This window comes from Ambystoma mexicanum, chromosome 2q (genome assembly GCF_040938575.1).
Source record: "Ambystoma mexicanum isolate Mex_15411 chromosome 2q, UKY_AmexF1_1, whole genome shotgun sequence".
NCBI classification, from domain to species: Eukaryota; Metazoa; Chordata; class Amphibia; order Caudata; family Ambystomatidae; genus Ambystoma; species Ambystoma mexicanum.
The window spans coordinates 773267954-773290445 of NC_090924.1; the positions used below are offsets into that span (position 1 = coordinate 773267954).

The 22492-nt window shown below is 48.4% G+C and overlaps 1 protein-coding gene across 1 annotated transcript in view; it reads left to right on the forward strand.

Annotated features, from left to right (window-relative positions):
- The window catches only part of GTPBP4 (GTP binding protein 4), a 377564-nt gene that overhangs the window by 143615 nt on the left and 211457 nt on the right, over window positions 1-22492 (forward strand). Inside the window, exon 5 of the mRNA XM_069648006.1 lies at window positions 2872-2972. Coding sequence (XP_069504107.1) covers window positions 2872-2972 — 101 coding nt within the window. The remainder of the gene's footprint in view (window positions 1-2871; window positions 2973-22492) is intronic.

Below are 22492 nucleotides of genomic sequence, written 5' to 3' on the forward strand. Positions count from 1 at the left end.
ACTGCATACAATCTTGCCTAACTGGGAGCATGGGGGACGCATTCTCCTTCCCTTGGGAAGGCCCGTTTCTGTACGCATTCCCTCTGTTGCCGCTGCTGCTACTACGAGTCATCAGTCAACTCAGCCGGTGCAGGATGATCCTCGGCGCGCCATTGTGGCCAAGGCAAATCTGGTACCCGGACCTTCTCAGCATGTCATTGTCCCTTCCAGTCAAGCTGTCATTGGTTGCAGATCTTCTCCCCAGGGAAGGAGGCACAATCCTTCACCACGATCCAGGATCACGGAACCTAAAGGCATGACTCCTGCAGCATTAGAGTTTGGTGGGTACGAGTTGCCTGCAGACTGCAGGGAGGTCCTCTCCAAGGCCAGGGTGTCATCGACTCCGAAGTGTTACGGCCAAAAATTGAAGCATTTCGCGCCTTGGTGCTGGTTGCAGAGGATCAACCCTCTAAGGGTTGCTAAGTCGGGGCTGGCGCATGCTTCCATCAAGGTGTATCTGGCGGCTATTTCCCACTACACCAGATCTCCGGTACGGTCCTCTCTTTGGTCGTCTAGTGAAGGAGTTCATCAAAGGACTGTTCCGTTCGTTCCTGCCGGTGAAGACTCTTGTCCCGGTGTGGGAACGCAACGTGGTACTGACTACGCTCATGAGGGGCCCCATTCCAGCTGATGAATCAAGCTCTGCTTAAGTTCGGTGTCCGGTCAAAGATTCGAAACCAAAAGGATCGAATGCCATAGGATCGAGTCAATTTGACCTAAAACAAAAGGGTTGAATTTTGTTTTTTTTTTTAAATATATTTTTTTGGGGGTTTCCGTTTTGGAAAGTGGTTTTTACCACAAAAAAGGGGGTTTGGGCAAGGACCCCCTCCCCACCCCCCAAAAAAGTCAAAAAAAAAATCGACCCTTTTGTCATTCGATCCTTTGCATTCCAATCTTTGACCTATAAACCCTTAAGTTCCTGTCTTGGAAGACCACTATCCTCGTGGCCATCACTTCTGCCAGGAGAGTAGGTGTGTTCCAGGCCCTGTCCTGCAAGCGTTCTTACTTGACTTTCCATGAGACGAGGGTGGTGCTGCCGACGCACCGTCCTTTATGCCCAAGTTTCGATCAGAATTTCATCTCAACAAGCCCTTGGTGTTACCTGTGTTTTTTCCGATGCCTTCGTCGCTGGATGTGGCTCGAGCGTTGAAGTTTTATGTGGCCTGCATGAAGATTTTCCCAAAGACTTCTCAGTTTTTGTGAACTTTGGTCCTGTGAACCATGGGAAGGTCTTGTCCAAGGCTTCCATTTCCAGGTGGCTCTCTGCTGCTTCACTGTTAGGCAAACCGACAGCTGCCTGGCCATCCGAGAGCCCATTCTACCAGAGCGATCAGTGCAACGACAGCATTCCTGTCTGGGTTGCCCCTGCTGGACATCTGCAGGTCTGCTATATGGAGGTATACACATACCTTCACGAAATCCTACTGCGTTGACAGGGATTCCAGGTAGAAGTTGGCCAAGCAGTGCTACACAACCTAAAGGTGAGCCTGGTGAGGAGGTAAGAGTAATTGCTTCTCTTGAGCTTTGCCACCTCCTGTGGTTGTGTATGTACTGCTATGTTTCCTTTATTCATGAGCATGTGAATCCATGCCAGACCCAATGCTGGAGAACAAACAAGTTACTTACCTGTAACTGTTGTTCTCCAGCATGGGTCTGGCATGGATTCACATGCGAACCCTCCCTCCTGCACCTCTGCGGCTCTTCTTGGGCATACTGCCTTTTTACGTGCTACCAAATCTGAAGATGGCTGCCGGAGGAGGGGGTTAGGGAGAGGGCAGTCATTGACTGGGGCAGTATGACCCAGAGCACAGTGATTGGTATATAGGAGAAAGACAGTTTATAAACTAAGTGAAACTGTTTGTTTTTTCTTTTACTGACGATTCCCAGCCTGACTGGGAATATTCATGAGCATGTGAATCCATGCCAGACCCATGCTGGAGAACAACAGTTACAGGTAAGTACCTTGGTCCATTCCTGTCTTTATTTATTTTATTTGTCTTTGCATGCTGTAGACTCCATTTTATCAATCAATACGTTTCTAAAACCTAGCTCACTGTGTATGCAAAATAAGTGCTGACCCTTGTGAATAACCAAGACTGTTCTACTGGATTAGTAGATGTGAATTGGGAGCAACTTTTCTTTGTATGTGCTACTAGATTAATGCAGGACCCCTGGAGGAACATATGGCAGCTCACATACTGTCCAGGTTACTACATTTTACCAAACCCTCAACTGAATGCGATAAATTATTATTTGCATCCTATTTCATGATCTTTTGATCAATATATGTTTTGTATTGGTCTGGCCTGGCATTATGTGCTAAATGGTTTTGTTGATTCTGTTTCCTTTACTGGATATTGTTCAGAATTACAATGTTTTGGAAATAAAATAAATGTATACATGATGGAAAAAGTAGTCTCCTGAGCTTTTTAACTCCGACTGCCCAGCAGGATTATTTGGACGTTGGTCACTTAGTGTAAGTAGGGTATACAGTTCAGGCCCTCCTTGCCCCGATTAGGATGACTACATACATACATACATACATACATACATACATACATACATGTGAAGGGCAGTTAATGGTTTATCATAACATGGTAAGCACATAAAAGGCTATAGTTTGGTAATGTGTGTATTTTCTGTTGGGACCATGCTCTTTTATGTTCCTTAAAGACGAGCATGTTAAGTGGAGTAGTGCCAAATCAAGTATGTATGAAGAACCCATGTTCAGATGCATGAGCATCTGCTGATGCAAATTAGCCCCTTCCTATCAACGGAACAGTATCTGCTTTTGCTGTTGCATATGCTTATTTAGCACATTTCTATCCACAGTGCGTCAGCATCTGTCCCGTTTGCCAACTATTGACCCAAACACCAGAACTCTTCTGTTATGTGGGTACCCCAACGTTGGAAAATCAAGCTTTATCAACAAGGTTTGCTCTGCATGCTCCTTTTGATCTGCTGTTAAATGTGTAATCATAATTTCTAATCATCTGTTTGCATCTTGTATAAAACGGAATGTGTTCACTTTGTGAATTCTCTTCAAGTATACGATTTTACAAAGAATACCATTTAAATGTTTTAAAGACTTAACCATATCGAGTTTTAAACAGCATGTAATTGGTGAACGTTGGCTGCTTGTATGTTTTAAAAAATATTTACTGTAGTTTCTTTCCCTGTTCTTGTTTATTTGGCAGATTGAATAAATAATCGGGCTTTTTTCTTTTTAAGGGCAGTAATATTTCACCTTTGTATATTTTGCAGCTTGTTGCTAAATGTGTCTCTAGTACATGTACAACTTCTTTCTAGAATAAATTATCCTGAATACTCATACATGAATTCCACTTAACATAGGTTTAGTTTTTATAACATTATTTTCTAATGCTTTTTAGTCTGCTTAGAATCACAGGTTGTGCATGTGCATATAGTCCGACATTAGTGGTAATCGAATAGTATTGCATCTTTCTTTCGAGGATCAAAAGGGGACGTGCCTGTAACACTATCCCTAACGTGACGTGTAGTGTACTCAAAATCCCTCACGCGTCGAGATCCCTCAGATTATTTTTTTCCACCCAACTAGTTGGTCACCTTATGCGGAGCTCGAAAGAGTTATATTGCTAATTAATCATTTCTTTGTCCCACGACCGGTGGTCGTCTAGTCTTCAACTTTCATCTTCGATGGCTGCTTCATGGATCCCTTCGCCGAAGATGGCTTTCGGCGACGGGTGCTTCGGTCGACACTGAAAGTTTCAACAGCACCTACTGATCCTCACAATGGGACGCCCTCCCTGCATCCGCCGTCGCGGCATGCGTCCAGGCATTCCAGCCATAAGGGTGTCTCTTCAAAAAAACACATAGGTGCTATTAGGAGAGATTGTATGCAGTACCCTGTGGGAGACTGCACCAGCGTTGTCCTCTTGGAAATAGTTAACCCAACCTTTGGTATAAGCATGTACTATTCAAGTTGGTCGAGTGACTGAGCAGCCAGGCTTATATCAAGAGGGGTCAATGTGAGCTGTAGGATTGCAACATAGACGTTCACATTTACAAATATCCAAATAACACTTATATACTCAAGGTTTCTTGATTAAACAATTATTTATTTAACAGTCAGCTTGAATAAGCCTTCTTTAGAAGGGAGCAAATATGTAACACAAAAATATACTTCAATAAATACACACTCTGTCAGTTTCAATAAATCAGTAGATACCCATTTGGGATGGCACACATACACTTCCTGCACCCTGAGGTGTCTTAAATAACTAGGACACTGTGGACATTGATATATCACTGATTTGGTGTCAGAAGGAAAAGGTTAGAGGGAGAAGCAATGTTATGTTATGTTATTTTACACTTATATAGCGCCTTATATACCATTGGTATGGTCTGAAGGCGCTGGTAGGTTGAACGCCCTTGGGAACCGAAGTTCAGATCAGTAGAGAGGGAACGGAGAGTCAAAAAGGTGCGTGTGAGCACCGGGTATGTGTGCAGCTCGTGCGGTACTCGTGTAATAGCTGCTTCTTAGCGGTAGATGTGGTGGTTTAGAGATCAGGAGAATGTGTTTGTTCTGGCAGGATTTATCCGGAACGGATGTGGCTGCGTTAGGCCTGAGGAAAACGCGTGGCTGGGGGTGTGATACCAGCAGTGTTTACATAGAATGATGTGGAGTAAGCGGCGGATGTTGGTATGAGAACAGTTATACCGAATGGTGTCATAGTATCTCTGTGTTCTAGTTGAGTGGTGATGTAAGGAGAGAGTAAGCGTGGTGGTGTGATATGATGGGTTATATGCTCTTTCAATGAGCACACTTCTAAATGCAACTTTCCCAGAGAGGGTACTGGGCGAACTTCTAAATTCAATTTTCCATAGCAAGGCTACTGGGCGAACTTCTAAATACAATTTTCCACAGAGAGGTTTATTGGGCACACTTCTAAATTCAATTTACCAGAGAGGCTATTGGGCAGAGGGCTATTGGGTACACTTCTAAATGCAATTTTCACAGAGTGTCTACTGGGCATACTTCTAAATTCAATTTTCCAGAGAGGCTATTGGGCACACTTCTAAATGCAGCTTTCCAGAGTGTCTATTGGATACACTTCTATAATCAATGGTTAACAAGTTTCTCAAACAGGTAAGCACTTTTGAACCCCCCCAATGCAGTGTAGATTAACCCTTTCCCAGCTACACAAGTTAATGATGTGTGACTTTTTTGGAGGGACAGATCAAAACATAAAGTCAGAGGTTAGAAGAGTCTAGGACATCCAATGTCAATTGGGCAAAGTCTAGGAGAGCTGAAGGTCTTGTTGGAGGCAAGTAAAAAGTCTTGCACAATGTTATAGATAGTTTTTGTTGAAAATAAATCATTGTTTGGCCACAAGCTGGGAAGCAACTCTGCAAGAGGTAAAAAAGGCAAGTCTCAACTGAGAGCCAGCAAGTTACACAGCAATAGGTAAGTACCCCTTAGTTTACAGTACCATAGGTCTGAAGAAATTGGTTCCAGCTGGCTTCTGTTCCTGTTGTAGTATGGCAGATCCTGTTGTTCCTGGGCCTCAGTCGTGGGGCCAAGAGGTAGGACGTCTGGGGACACCTGCACTATGATTTGAAGGTCGGTGGCAGAGATGGACAAACTTCAGATCAGTGGTTTCAGCATCTCGTGAATAGCTCCACTGCGGTTCTCGGATACATTGTGGGCTTTCCTTGCTTCTGGGGTCCAGCACTCTGTTGAGGTGGCTCAGGCTTGGTTAGTCCTGCTTTGAGAGAGTCCGAAGGATCTTCCTGGAGCTCTGGTCCGACATAAAAATGATGCACTCGATTCTGGTGTTCCACTCCCTGGCACTCGGTTCATGCAGAAGCAAATGGAAGTACAGCCAGCTTCGAGAGGATTTCCAGATGAGCTTGTCTTGGGGTCGATTGGTCCCACCAACCAAAGGGGAGAAGTAGTCCTTTGCAGGTCTTCTCTAGTCGAGGCGAATTCGGAGCTTTAGCACAGCGGACACGCCACAACCACCGGAACCTCAGACTTTCAGAGAGCCATGTGTCTGTCTTCGACGTTAAACGAAAAATCTCACTGTTCTAGAGAAGATCAGGTAGAAGAGCCTTTTCCACCCCTGGACTCCTCTGGTTCCTCATTATGGACCAGGGAGAAGTTTGAGGGGTGTATGAATAGGTTCGAGAGATTTGTGGAATTCTACGAGAAGTTCACACCCAAAAGGCCTCGAGAGGGAGAGCCTTTTTATTTATGTGGCAACATTTCAAAAGACCTTTGATTCCTCTCAGGAGGAAGAGACCTATGAACTCACTGGAGATGAGATCCCTATAGACCAATTCATTCAAGATGAATACCCCTTTGGGGACCCTGTGGGTGATCCCATTGTCACCACAGAGGGTTGGGAAGACGACCACGACTGGCCAGTCGACCTTCAGCCTTGGGCCTCACCTACCCCAGCACTGAAACCTTACGCCCTGTGCATGGATTTCGCCCCCACCACACCTGCTCGAAAGGCCTCCCCAGTTAACGTCCAGATGGCGTTTAACGCTGTCTTAAGGAGGGCAGCGGAACATTTCCAGATTGCTACTCAGGAAGCTGTACCAGAGGCTGATTTTGTCGAGGCCATCTTAAAAGAAGAGCCACCTGCCAGCCAGGCTATTCCATTGCTGAATTCAATCAAAAACCACTTGGCTCCTTTATTGTTGACACTCGCCCTAACAAGGGCGTCAATCCCAGAGACAACAAACTGTTTCGCCCTTCCCCTTCTGATCCCCTCTACATCAGGGGACATGCTACTCCAGATTACTTGGTGGGAAGCGCCCCCTGACAAGGAGTGCAAAAGGTTATACGCACTGGGGAAAAGGGTCACAACTGCTGCAGCATTTTCCACTCACATAGCGAACACAACCACATTGTTGGCTAGCTATTCAGACGTACAATGAAACATGCTACAAGAGGGCCTTCAAGAAGTCCCTGAACCGCAGGCTCGCCTGCTTTCCATTGTAACTGAGGGCAAACGGGTTAATCACAGTATTCTCAAAAATACTTAGGATGCGGCAGAAACAGCTGGCGGGACTTTGGCACAAGGTATCCTCCAGAAGAGGCGCGCCTGGTTATGAAACTCTGGTTTCAAACCAGAAACCCAAGCTTCATTGATAAATAAGCCGGTGGAGGAGACCAACCTATTTGGGAAAGCTTGAAACAGCTAAAAAGGAACACAACACCCTCAAAACCCTGGATCAAATCTCACAGAGGCCTTCCCAAAGAAGAGGGAGTGGTTCTCGACGTTCCTTTCGTGGCCAATCTCTCTCCCCTCACAACCAATATGGCTCTGGAAATAACTGGTCCTCGCCTCGGGGAACCAGGTACACCACCCTGTATCCCCCAAGAGGTCAACCACGTGGAAAAGGAAGGGGCCAAAATTCCACACCTAGAGGCTCCGCAGCCTCGTATCAGGAATGACCAGCAGATCCGGGTCCCCTCTCATGCCTTCCCGGTCGGTGGATGTCTGACATTTCTTCATGCATGGGAGGGGGTAACAGACCAGTGGGTACTCAAGACAGTCGCCCACGGGTACTGCATAGAATTCTGAAGGACCCCCCAATTCAGTCCTCCACGATCAAGACGCCTGATGCCGGAACACCTGGGCATCCTGCTGCAAGAAGTCAAGATCCTGCATGAAAGGGCGCCATAGAAGTGGTACCTCTTCTACAGGTAAACATGGGTCTCCATCAAGGAGAAGAAATCCAGCCTGGACCCCCGTCAAGTGAAGCATTTCATAGGGGCTCTAATTCAAACAAATGACGGCCTCGTTTTCCCCTCCAACAAGAGGGCCCAAAACATGTTTCAGATCCCTCAACATGCAGCCAGTCGGGAGGTGACGGTACGCAAGGCTATGCGACTGTTATCTATGATGGCATCCTGCATTTACTTGGTTCTTCACGTGTGATTGCTCATGCGTCCAGTGCAAGAGTGGCTCAACAGCCAGTGGTGTCAGGCCAGAGGACAATGGGACGATCTTGTGGTTGTCTCGCCAGCCCTCGTTCTCTCTCTGCAGTGGTGGTCGAGGGAAAACCTCTTGAAGGGAAAGTCATTCACCAACCCCGCAGTAGAAGCCACTCTCATGACACTCATCTCTCACAGGGTGGGGGCTCACCTGCTTCAGCAGACGGCGCACAGCGTTTGATCCCCAGGAGTAGTATCAAACCACATAAATCTGTTGGAACTGTAAGCAGTGTTCAAAGTGCTGAAAGCCTTTCAGGCCCAGCTGCAGGGAAAGATGGTCCTAATCCTTAAAGACAGCACCACGGCTATGTACTATCTAAACAAACAAGGGGGCACTTACTCTCCAGGGTTGTCCAAACTGTCCCAGAACATTTGTAAATGGGCTCTCAAACACATGTTCCTGTTGTCACAGCATGTTCCAAGGGAACTCAATCTTCTGGCAGACGTACTCAGCAGAGATTTCCCACTACCCATGGAGTACGAATGGCGATTACACAAAGACATAGTCTCCAATGTTTTCGCAGAATGGGGCTTCACAGAGATCGACCTGTTCGCAACGCTGGAGAACGCTCAATGCAAAGATTACACCTCCAGGTACCCTCACAACCGTTTCAAGGGGAACAGTCTCTGGATCACATGGTCAGGGAAATTTGTTTACGCTTTTCCCTCGACTCCCCTACTCAACAAGATCGTGCACAAGATGCATCAGGGATCAGTCACTATATTGCTGGCCCCAATGTGGGCTCGCCAACCCTGGTTCGCTCACCCGATGGAGATGTCTCTTTCGCTCTCTCTCCTCCAGTGAAACTACCATGTCATACAACATGTTATCTCAGGACAGGGGAGAAACACTTCACCCGTGCCCGCAAACTCTGAACTTAGCGGCCTGGCTCCTGAGGTCATAGAGTTTGGGCACCTCCAACTCCCTCAGAGATGCATGGACATACTTAGAGAGGCATGAAAACCCAACACCCGATATTGCTACTCCAGTAAGTGGAAGCACTTTGTCATCTGGTGTAATTCCAAGAGCATCAATCCCATTGACTGCTCTCTTACCCACATTGCATTATACCCGACTCATTTACTAGACTCAGGCCTGGTTTTTAACTCGCTAAAGGTTCACTTAGCTGCTCTTTCAGCCTACACTATGTCACAACAGAAGATGTCATGGTGGAACATACCAGTTATTAAGGCGTTCATAGAGGGAGTAAAAATAAATCACCCCCGCCCCATTTCTAATCTGGCTCCCGGATGGGACCTAAATGTGGTATTGACTAGACTTATGGGGCCTACTTTTGAGCCCATGCGTAAAGCAAATCTTAAGGATATTACCTACAAGACTGCCTTCTTAATAGCCATCACTTCCATAAGAAGTCAGTGAAGAAACCCTTAATAAACTCTCTCCCCAATACAGCTCCTTTTACATTGACAACACCACCATTACAGTGGCATCCTAAGTGAAAACCCTAGGGATAGACCTTGACTCCTCGCTAACTATGTCACACCAGGTCAGTGCCATAGCCTCCTCCGCTGCACTCACAACTAAGGTTATCAACACAGCCAAGCCGTTCCTATCGATCAAAAACCGCCTCTCCATTGCCAGAGCTTTGGTAAGCACCAAGCTTGATGACTACAATGCTCTTTTCCTGGGCACATCAGCCAAAAATATCAGAAAACTCAAAGTAAACCAAAACAATGCCTTCAGAGCAGCATTGAGCATTCCAAAAAGACCACATATCTCCCAGGTCAGGAAAGAAGCTCACTGGTTACCTATCAGAGAATGCATCATCTTTAAAACAATGGCAATCACACACAAGTGCCTTTCTCGTAACGCACCTCCCTACCTCTCCGATAGGATCACCCGTCACCCCTCAGTCAGACCCACCAGGTCACATCTTTCCAATCAGATATACGTCCCCTCTTTCAAAAGGGTCAAAGCAGGAGGCTCCAGTTTCCAACATCTAGCCCCCAAAAATTGGAATGTCCTCCCCACTGCACTCAGGAATGAAGAATCCTATCATGTCTGAGGTTCAACTAGACAATGCTAAATAGCTGCTCACCTCCACAAGCTCACCACAAATGAGCACAATCACACCACCTGTTGATGTATATTTTGTATCCTTTCTGCTTGTCCAAAGACCTAACACCACGTCACCTGTCTCTGTACATAAATGTATCCCTTGTTTCTGTTTCCCGTTCTGCTGTATTCTTTTTACTCTATTATATATGTACCAAGCAACCTTTATGAAACAGCACCACAATGCCTCGGGGCCGCTGTACGCCATACAAATACAAATGTTTTAAAAAACTACAGGCCCTCTCAGTGCTAGACCCCTTCGTTACAGTTCAGAGATAAAATGGTTCTGCGCACTCACCCTAGGTTTGAGCCTAAATGCATTTCAAAGTTCCATGTGAACCAGTCCATAGGACTACCAACCTTCTTCCAGAACCCCTCCAACGTGACGGAAAGAAGCCTGTACACCCTAGATGTATGCAGGGCAGTCATGTTTTACCTGGAAAGAACTCTACCACTAAGAAAGACAAACCAGTTTTTTTTCATTTCAGTGGCAGCAGGTAGAGCCCTATCTCCAAATCTACTATCTCAAGGTGGTTGTCAAATGCATCACACTCTGCTACTCTCTTGCTAAGAGAGAACTGCCTTTCAAGCTTAGATCACACTCTACTCGAGGCACGGGGGCTTCCATAGCATTCATTGCAAATGTTCCCCCCCTAGAGTCCATTTGCAAAGCGGCAACCTAGAGTTTTGTACACACCTTTACAAAACACTATTGCCTGGACACTCGCTCTAGGTCTGATTCTCAGGTGGGACGAGCAGTAGTAAGACATCTTTTCACTACTGTTCCTTCTCACAACCACCTCCAACTCCGCGTACTGCTCGCTAGTCTATGCACAGCATGTGATTCTAAGCAGATTAACAAGCATCAGAAGACATGCATTCATTACTTAACGTAAAAGCATTTCTGATGATTGTATCTGCTTAGATTCACTTGCGCCTATGCTTCCTCCCTGCTCTGATAGAAGGAACATAGACATCTTACTACTTATCTCTTTCTGTACTCGCTCACGATATTCATAAGGCTCCTCCACGGCAGAAAAAATACAATTTGAGGGACATTGACGCGTGAGAATTTCTGGGTACAATACACGTCCCGTTAGGAATAGTGTTACAGACACGCCTATGCCGATGTCCCCTTTCGATCCTCGAAAGACTAGGTGCAATACTCCGCGGTTACCACTAGATGTCGGACTATATGCACAGCATGTAAATCTAAGCTTATAAATTCATCAGAAATGCTGTTGCGTTTGTGTTGTAATGCATGTCATTCCGGGCTACATTAATCCACTCCCTCTTCCCTGGCAGTTGAAGTCCCTTCCACTGTGTAGCCAGACACACCCTCCTGCCAGGAGAAGGCTGTGAACCATTCTCGAGAGCCTGATTGTTAGGGAGAATTCACAGAAATGTGTTAATTCCCTCTACCTTGGAGAACCCCAGCAGCTTTGCTGGATTTTGAGGACTTGATTTTTTTAACCTGGCGAGAGGGAGGCCCCTTTTTTTACTACTCTCTCATGTAATTTTAATGATTTTGAACTCTGTTTCTTTTGGTTGTGGAGTCTGACAAACGCCATAAGCATTATCTTTTACCTTGTGTCACACAGCACCTTCAGTGCAGTGACACAGGGAAGCTGTTTAGGCTGTCCCAAGGTTAAATACCTTCTATGGGATGAACTCCTGTTTGCCAGAGAATTTAAAGTTAAATTGACTTTACTAGTCTTTTTAAATTCCTAGACCTAGCACACCCTATCTTGCAATAGAGTGCTGAAGGGGTTACTTAGTATCCCCTGTGTCTAGATACTTATGTAGCAGTCAAATGCTACCCTTTCTCTTGAAATAGCTGGTGTTCGTGGTTTTACAACGAACTACCATGATTTTTCCAGACCCCGAACACCGGTAGCGTTAAATCGCGGGAGCCATGTTTTTCAAGATGGCATCTCAGCTCCCTCTGTAAAAATGGGTCCTGTTTTTTTTTCTCGCCATTTCTTTGTGGAAAGGTCCATCTAGAGTTTTGCTCTGCGCGCCAATCCATGTTTGGTTCCTTTGTTCATTCGCCTTTGGCGGGCTATAGGAGTGAAGACCGCCTCTGGCGCCCGAGTGTCTGCAGTGGGCAGGAAGTGAGGGAGGTGCTCGAAGCTCCCTGTGCTTAGTCTCCTAGGAGACCCAAATGCACTCTGTGGTGATTGGCTGGCTGACTGTCCTGCAAGGACAGCCACCCTGTTGGGTGAGTGACAGCTAGGCTGGAATGAATGGGAGAAAACTGGACTGGATAAAAGGCAGATCTCTTGGCTTGGAAGGCAGAGTCGACCACTGGAACGAAAGAACTGAAGACGAGCTTGAAGAGGACGGCTGCTGCAACTCCTGGACCGTTGGTTTGCCCGGTGAAGCCCTGCTGCAGGTTTGAATCGCTAAGTTCATCTCGACAGAGAAGCCCTGCAAGGACGACTTCTCCCTTTGAGTTGGTGGGGCCAATCAACTCGACCCATAAGCCACCTGGATACCATTCTCGGAGCTGGTTGTATTTTCCTCAGAGTGCTGCAGGAAACCGAATAACCAGGGAGAGGGACACCAGTTTGTGTGCTTTACTACAGCTACCGGAATTGAAGATTTGCCAAGTAGCAGCTTTTCGACTAGTCCCCGTGCAGGAGTCCCCCAACGTCCTCTCTTGTCCCTATGACTGAGGCTCAGGAACAGCGAGATCTCAAGGAACTGCCAGGAACAGAAGTCTTCAGCTGCATCTTTTTCTTCATTTTAAAGGTACTGTGAAACGAGACAGAGTATTTACCTCTCGCTGTGAAAGTGCTTGAAACTTTCGCAACTAGCAGGCCTAATCAGCTTGTGACCAACGTATAATTCTTCTGCTTACAAACTACTTTTGAGAACTTGAACAGAGACTTTACCGTTTTAGTTGCCAGAACTGTTTTTACCTATCCAAGACTTTAGCCCATTGACTTTGGCCTATCCTATTGAATTGACTCTTCTGGTGAACTCAATGTATCTGCACTGTCTAAGAAATTGTAATTCTTTTATGTTCTGAACCTATTCCTTTTTGCTCCTCCTTCAAAGTATTCTGAATGCTATTTTGATCCTTTTTCAAAGTAGTTTGAATGCCTCGGGTATAGTATTGAAGTGTATTGATGTATGATATTTAACTGCCTCCTTCTAGTGAATGTGTTATAACTGACTGTTGAATAAATTAATAAGTGTTTAACCAAGAAACCTTGAGTAAGAGTTTATTTGAATACTTCCGTACAGCTCACATTCTTTCTTGAGATAAGCCTGGCTGCTCCGCTCCGCTACCAAAAACTGTGTAGTACAGACTTATACCAAAGGTTGGTTTTGCTTACACCTGTAGTCATAGTTGTGTATAGTGGTCCCAAAGGGTACTGCATACAAGCTCTGCCTAACAAATTGAATGAATCTTCTCAGAGCTATCTGAAAGTTTTTGCCCTGCTTATAACTATTTGTATTTCTTGTGTTCTAATAACTTTTGCCTTTTACTTTTAAAGAGTATTCTGTATGCCAACAGTAAGGTATTAATGTCCCCAGCACCCTTGTTACTGAAGGCACCTGTGGGTGTAGGTTGTGTCTGTGGGCCATCCCAAAAGGGCCATGTCTGATCCATAAACTCAGAGGGTACAGTATTGAAGTAATATTTGTGTTAATATTCTATTGCTCCCCTCTGAAGAAGGCTTTATAACTGACTGATAAATTGTTTATGCAAGAAACCTTGAGTGTAAGTTTATTTGAATACTTGTAACTGTGATCTTTGTAACTCCACTACAGCTCACATTTCCCCTCTTGAGATAAGCCTGGCTGCTCAACACGCTACCAAAACTGTGTAGTACAAGCTTATACCAAAGGTTGGGTTGCCTTTACCTGTAGTCCTAGTTGTTTGTTCCCAGAGGGTACTGCATACAAAAATTGCCTAACACTCCCCGTCGCATGACGACTTCAGCGGCCTTCAGCATGTGTACAGCCTGCGAGGGGCTCTTTCCTTCGTCTGACCCCCACGCTCTTTGCCTATTCAGCCTTGACCCCGACCACCAGAGATCTTGAAGAACTTCGTCAGGCAGAGATCGAGGCCCAAAGGAGGGCTGTTATTTTCCATTGCACCCTGTAAGGGTGACTCCTTCGCGAGGAAACGCCTCAGTGGGAAGAAACTCTCAGGTTCTGGTACCAGCACACACACCGAGGCTAGACCAGCTACCGGCCTCACGGCCGAGGGGTCTTCAGATCATTCCGGACACAGTGCTGAGGGACTGCAAGGTTCTTTTACCGGGTGTACACCGGAGGGCCAACACCCTAGTACCGCTCCATGTCCGAGGCGGCGCCTGCACGCAACACTACCGGGACACCGCTAAGGGCAATCCGCCTTGCAGGCCTAGGCCTGAGGTGCAGGGTAGGTCTCTCGCTCCACCTCCAAGAGTCTTGGACGAGGCCGGGCTCAGGGAGCCATGCATCACAACTTTGGCATGCAGCTCGACAAAATGGCTGCTGTACCAGAAAACATGGCCGCTTGTCTGATGTCTCTCCTAGGAACAAAGCAGGCGGGTGAACGAGTTTCAAGGTGGGACTGGTGTCGACCAGGTATGTGGCCTACAGTTTATCCATCAGCAGAGCAGGGCAGGTTCCCCCTGCAAATCGGAGTGCGCTCCGGCCCCAGCAGCCCCCAGCAACCACTCGGTCAAGATCTCCTGCCACCTCTTCAGCCTCCGAAGACAAGTTCTTCGAAAGGTTCCTGGCGCTGCTGCAAACCTCCCAGATGGGGGGGCCATCCTGCAGGATGCAGTCAGAGACTTGCTCCCTCCAGTCATCACACCCGCGCCCATAGTCATTCCTACCATGGCTCCGGCGCCACTGGCCCCAGCGCTGCCCCTGCTGGCCCCAACAGTTCAGGCGGTTCCACAACACCCTCCGCAGCAGCCTCTGGCTCCGGTACCCACACCGCAGCCCACGGTGCCCAGCACTCCTCGACCCGCTCCATACCAGTCGGACACTCAGGTGGACACAGACGAGGAGGACCACCCTGACACGCCATTGTCAGCAAAGGCCTTCCACGACAGGCTTGCAGGTTTGGCAGAATTATTTGGTCCTTCCTCAACCCGCAGGGGGGGGGGGGTCTTAGCAAAAGTCCTTACACTAATACCCCCCTACCAAGACGGGTATCCCGTCCCGATGCAAAAGGACGTTGTGGCTTTGGCCAAGAAAGGGTGGCTCAAGCCACACTCGGCTCAACCTGTCAATCGGCGCCTCGATGCCAAGTATAGACGGATGGAAGGGGATCCACTCTTGTCGGCGCACCCCCAGCCGCAATCTTTGGTGATCTCTGCAGCGTCACTCTACTGTAAGCCTCAGTCGTCCTTGGCCACCTCGTCCTCGGCGCTGCTAGGCAAGGACGAGAAGATCTTGGAGGGGCACGGGAAGAAACTGTATTCCACCTCCCTTCACCTGCGTCAGGCCAACGCTGATGCCATGCTGGCAGCCACTAACCAGAGTCTTTGGCGGGAAATGGCAGATTTCCTTCTGGAACTTCCAGTGCAGAGCCAGGCACGCTTCAAGGTGGGTCTAGGAGAAGCCAAGCTGGTAGCGCAGGACATCATGGAGTCCACCCTTGCCCACATTGATCTGTCGGGCCATCTGCATTGCCATGGACATGAGAAGGACGGCCTGGCTTCGGGCTACTAAGTTACTTAGTTTAATCCCAACGTCCAGGATCGCATATTGGACCTTCCCGTTCGAGGGTAGTGACCTCTTTCACTCTACCACCAACGAGGAATTGGATAAAAAGAACAGCTCGCAAACTGCAAAGTCTTTACCTATCCTGACGAAGGCCACACCCAAGGCGTACACCCAGTCGCATCAATGCTCTGACAAGGGGCGGTTGTTTGGCGGGTTCCGGGGATTCCAGGAACTGAGGTTGAGATAACCTGACCGCTCGCTGAGTCGGCACCGGCTCAAGCAACAAAAGGGAGGGGGAGCAAGGGCTTGTTCCAGTCTCCCCTCCTCCGCAGCAGCCTCAGAAGGAAAAATAGCATGACGTGTCCCTTCGGGTCCACTTGTCTCCATTGGGCGGCAGGCTTGCCTCTCACATGCATTACTGGTGCCATAACTTTGCGGACCCCTGGATCCTTTCTGTAGTATCCACGTGGTACTGCCTACCGATACCTCCCTCCTCCCCTCCACTCCCACAGATTAAGATGGCAACTCTGTTGGCGGAGATCTGGGTGCTCGTCGAGAGCCAAACAGTGGAAGAAGTACCAGCCTCCCAGAGAGGATTAGTCTTCTATTCCAGGTTTTTAGCCATACAAAAGAAGAACCAGGATGGCCTGAGAGTTGTTGGACCTATCCACCCTAAGCCTCTCCCTCCCTCTTCAGAAATGTGAGATGGTTACGCCAGCACTCTTTGCATAGTCACTACAGGATGTGCTCCCCGGCTCTGAAGGACGCCTACCTACACGTCCCGATTTGGCAGCCACTTCGCTTCTTCGTATGCTTTAGGATTATGGGCTGCCATTTCCAGTACAAGGTGCTACCCTTGGGTAGTCCCCAGGGTTTTTACCAGACTCATGAATGCAGTGGGAGCCCTCCTCAGGGCCCAGGTCCACCATGTCAACCCGTATCTGGACGACTGGCTCGTCAGGACGAGATCCCCAGAGGGGGGGTACCCACACCTCCTCCACACTTATGAGCATACTCCACGACCTGGGGTTTACCATCAACCTCAAGTCTCGGCTGCAGCCCACGCCGAGCCTCACCTTCCTGGGCCTAATCTGGGATACAAGCTCCGAGAAGGTCTTTCCCTCATAGGACAAGATTACGGCTTACCAGAGCAGTGACCTCGACTTGGTAGTACCAACATTTACTGGGCATCATGGCAGCGGTGGTCCTGGCTATGCCACACACGAGACTCCGGATGAGGTTACAGCTGCACTTGACAGCCTCATGGAATCGGGATTAGGGCTCCCAAGCGGAGCTGGTCACCATACCGCCTTCTCTCCACTCGCACCTCATGTGATGGTCCGGGGACTGCAACCTGCGGACGGGCGAGCCACTCTAGAGAGCCACAGCGTCCTTGGTCTGGACCAGGCGGGAATCCCATATCAACTGGCTGGAGCTCAGGGCCATTGACTAGCCCTCCGAGCCTTCCTTCTGCTCATTAGGGGCAGGACCGTCCTTTTTCAGACCGACAACTCCACCAGCATGTACTATGTCAACAAGCTGGGGGGGAGGAGGGGGTACCATGTGCCCTCTGCTGTACAGCCTAGCGGTTAGTATATGGGATTGGACCCTGGAAAACATTTACCTCACGGCCGTCCAATTCCCCTTCGGGTGGCCAACTTGGAAGCATACAGGCTCAGCAGACTGGGAGCCGACAATTACGAATGGCAATGGAACAACCAGGTCCTACAGGTGGTCTTCAACACATGGGGCCAGACTCAGGTGGATCTATTTGCCTCCTGGAAGAACAGGAAGTGCCATCAGTTCACGTCTTGGCAGGGGCTGGGCCCCGGCTCCCTGGGGGACGCATTGCAGATTCAATTGGAGGGCATGATGGCCTAGTACCCTCTCCCCCCACCCCCCAAAGATAAAGGAAGCTTGTCACCTCAGCATCATCTTGATAGCTCCTTGGTGGCCGGAGAGACTGTGGTTCTCCGAATTGCTCAGCCTCACTTAGAGACCACCCATTCACTTTCCGCTGTGTCCAGCACATCTCCTGTCCCAGTAGGGGGGCAGGGTCCTCCACCCCACACCTCAGAAGTTAGCCCTCGCAGTGTGGTTCCTGAGCAAATCACCCTCAAGCACCTGCGCCTATCACGGGCTAACCTGGAGATCATTCTGGGCGCCAGGAGCAAGGCTACCAGCAGCCAATATAAGAGTAAATGGAGCGGGTTCTGTTACTGGGCGGACTCTAAGGAGATCGACCCGGATGATTTGCTCTCCTTTTCGGTACATCTTGTGCACTCAGGCGTGCAGGTGGACACATGTCGCACCTATTTGGCAGCCATAGGGGCCTACAGAAACTCGTCGGAGGAGGTCTTCTCCTCTTCCAACACGATAGTCAAGAAACCTCTGTGGGCTTGTCCAGGGTTTACCCACCCATCAAGAAGGCACACCCCGTGTGGGACCTCATTGTGGTGTTGGGCGCATTGGCACACAAACCATTTGAGCCAATGGCGTCCGCGGACATCAGGCTAGTCACCATTTAAGACAGCTTTTTTAGTGGGCCTCACCTCTGCTCGCGGAGTCGACGAGATCTGGACTCTGGTGGCCTCGGAACCCTATGCCGCTTTCCACTGGGATAAGGTGGTCTTACGGACTCACCCAGCGTTCCTACCTAAGGTACCATCTGCTTTCCATCTAAACGAGGAAATAGTCTTACCTACCTTCTTCGCTGACCCCAGGGACGAGGTGCAGACAGTCTTGCACTGTCTGTATATCAGACGCGCTCTGAAATTCTATCTGGACAGGACCAAGGACTTCTGCAAGTAGGACACGCACACCTTTTCACCTTTTGGGGCTCCAGACCCGGTTGTCAAGCATCCAAGGCTTCTATTGCACAGTGGATGGTTGCGGCCATCGAAGAGGCTTATGAGTGGCAGCACAAGCCGCTGCCAGCTAACCTGCATGGTCACGCGGTCAGAGCCAAGGTGTTACGCTCACCTGGCTCCCACAGAGACGTCGATCGGAACTGGACAGCTGCCGTCTCCACCAATGTGACGCGTAGGGTCGAGATGACGGGCTGGACTGGCCCACCTAGCTTCGTTTGCTTGGCCCGTAGGAATATTCTTCTGCAAATGGAGAAAGGGAATTAACCACCCGTGGAGTTGAGCGTAAATCCCCCCCAACCCCGCTGTTCTCCCCACAGATCACCTTTGATGTCCCCTCTTATAGTCTCACCTGATGGTTTGAAAAGATGAGCTCTCCATCCTGCATTGAGCGCAGGGGCGCGTTGATAACCAGTTGCTTCACTGGCTCGAGGGAATTGGTGAGTTCCAGAACAATATTGACTCGGAGATTCCCGGCAAGACGCTGTAAGTATAAAGTTCGTAAGAGTTCAAATGCCTGACTTTCACTCTTGTCCGATTCCTTGCAGGTTGCAGCTTGACCCTAATGAAGAGTTCCTCGTGGCAACCGGTAGTATCCTGGTAAGGATTTGTATCTTCCAACACAGTTCGATAAAATAATGTCAATATGTAACCTGTTGCTTTCTCCCTTATTCAGGCGCTGAGAGAAAGTATGAAGTCTTGGGGGAATAATACCTCCAGCGGTAAAATCAGGTAAGTCTATTGTGGTGAGGAGGGTTCCCCTTGTTAGTCCCTTTGTTTCACCTTGCTGTCCTTTTGTTTCCCCTTAGGGGCCGGGGTTCGGCAAAGATGCAGTGGAAGCTGCGCCGACCCGTGAAGGGGAATAGTACCCTCGGTGGTAAAATCCGGTAAGTCTATGGGGGGGGTAACTAATATTCCTCTGTGTATTCCCTTGGCTCACCTTGCTGTTCTTGTCTTCTCCTTACGTGCCGGAGTGCGGCGGGAACATGCAGGAGGATGCGGTGGAATGTGAAGATGTTGCGAAGGGCGGTGAGTTCAGCGCAGCGCTGCAGCAGGCGAGGCGACGCGCATAAAATAACTTCTTTCTTCCAGCTCGAAGGCACGATGGATCGGGAATTCAGGTAAGGATTAAAGGTATTGCTCTCGTTCTAACCTTTTCTCCTTTCTCCCTTTTTCTAGGAGCTCCAAACTCGAGGCGGGCATGGCAGAAGGCTGGATGCAGACTTGCAGGCACGGTGAGCGTTACGCTGCTGGATGCAGAATAACGCAAAGCGTGTGCTGCTCTTCTGGCGTGGTTTAAATAGCCTCCAAAGTAGTCCCAGGTAAGTATTCCTCCCCAGCCCCGCCCAAGTGAAAAATAGTCCCTAAGTAAAGTAGTCCCTTCCAAGCCTCTTTTGGCTTGGAGTTCTTGCAGCATGGTCTACATCAGGTAAGTTTGCAGCATGGTCTGCATCAGGTAAGTTTTCATCTATGAGCCTGGCGCCTATCGCACCAGGACTGACTCACCATATGAGCCTGGCGCCATAGGCACCAGGACTGGACCCAAATAGCCCCTAGCAGGGGTTGTTGGGTTTGCCTAGGATAACTTGATGCCAGCTTCCGGGGTTGCTGGACGTGGTCTGGGTCCCCGGGGGTAGGCATCATGACACACAAGGCCACGGCCATCACATTCCAGCTGCAGGTTGCGTATCAAGTCATAAGCAGGGCGGCCACCCCTTTGGTTTTCTGTAAGCATTACTGTATGGACGCCGGCTCCAAGTCGGACGCGCCCTTCGGACAGGCGGTTCTAAGGAACTTATTTGCTTAAGGAGGGTCTCCTCTCCACCCTGGGGCTACATTCAGTTGTAATCACCCATGCACTATGGAGGAAAGGGGAGGGGACGTAAGAGTAATTATAAGTTACTCACTGTAGTGACTAACATACTCTTAGTCCCCTTTCTTCCATATGTCCCACCATTCCGCCCCCCCCCCCCCCTCTCCCCCACCCCTAATAATACTGGTGTCATTAGGCAGTGTTAAATATTGTCAACTCGTCAAGGGGGACTGAGGTGTGGTCCGGTGGGTGGAGTCAGGGTAGCGCATGCTCCCAGAGTTGCACCACTGCGTGCCTCTATATTTAAAGGGGAAGAAGGTTTTTCTGGTGAAAAAGGTTCTGTCTCCCGTCCCTAGGAAGGAACACCCATGCAGTATGGAGAAAAGGGACTAAGGACTAAAGGACTAAGAGTACGTTGGTCGCTATGAGTAACTTACCAATGTGCGTTTTTACCGCAGTCTGAATTGCACCCATGGTTGCCCATTGTGTCAAAATGGCCCTGGTCTAACACCCCCCCAACCCCCACCATTTCTTGTTTGTAAGGTCCTTCTTGAGATTTACTCTGTGCGCCAAACCAGATTTGGTCCCTTTGTCCGTTTTGTCTTTAGCAGGATTCTCTGGCTCCAGCGTGTCTGGCAGGGCTTTGCTTTGAGTGACAGCTAGGCTGCGAATGAATGGGAGAAACTTGCATAAAAGGCAAGGTCTTTTGCAAGAGTTGACCACTGGACGAAGGAACCGAAGAAGACACTGTAAGAGAAGCTTGCTGCACCCTCCTGGACCGTTGGTTTGCCCGGTGAATCCCTGATGCAGTGCTGAATATTTATTCTTGCTATTAGTGAAGCTTGGAAAAAGGAACAAATGTCAATTGAAAGGACATTCTCTGACGAAACGGTTCAGGCTAGCTGGCGATGGACAGTCTGACAGCTCCAGATTTTCAGCAAAGTACTGCACATACCACTTTCAGGACATGTAAACTAAAAATATTGTGAGTTCGGTGGTCGTGCAGGTATCCGATTGTAAATCTATACTACAATAACTCGGACGTCCTGGCAATAGGAACCCAACCTATGGTATACATCTGAACTACACAGGTTGGTAGTGTGGCTGAGCAGACAGGCTTATCTTAAGAGGGGTCAATGTGAGCAGTAAGGCTGTGACAGAGTTTCACAATACAGATATCCAAATAAACACTGATATCAAGGTTTCTTGATAAAACAATTATTAATGTATTTCACAATCAGTTGTATAAGCTTTCTTCAGAAGGGAGCAATATATGTAACAATTAAAATACACTTCAAAACTCACTCTTAGTTTCTCTGAATCAGATGACACCCATTGGGGATTGCACACAGACACTCCCTACACCCTCAGGTGACTTAAATAGCTAGGACACTGTGGACATTGATTTATCACTAGTACATGTAGAGCAGCAATGCTGAGTTTGGTGCAAAAGATAGAATAGAGGAATAAAACAAAGGTTAACAAATAATTCATAAACAGTTAAGTACTTTTACAAACCTTGCAAAGCATAGTAAATAAACCCTTTCCTGGGGAAAGGCCAAAGCACAAAGTCAGATTCTCTCAGGTAGTCAGGACAACAAATGTTAATTGCAAAATGTTAAGGGGAGCGGATGATCTTCTTTGCAGGTAGGTAAAAAGTCTTGCACAGTGTTTTTAGAAATGTTTGTAGAAAAGTAGAACACTTGAAGGGCCACAAGCTGGGAGGCTTGTGAAGGGCAAAGCTTTGGCAACTCTGCAAAGTCACCATGACAGGTCTCAACTGAGAGCAAGTAAGGCTACACAACAAGAGGTAAGTTCTCTTAGATTTGAAAGTACCTCTGGTTAGAAGAAACTTTCCAGCTGGCTTCTGTTCCTGTCAAGCTCTGCAGATCCTGTTTTTCCTGAGCAGCAGCTGTGGGGACAAGAGGGAGGACGGGGGCTCTGCAATGGGGAAGGTCAGCAGCAGCAATAGGCAAACTTCAATTCAGCGGTCGTACAGTGTTTCAGCTCCTCGCGCCTGACAG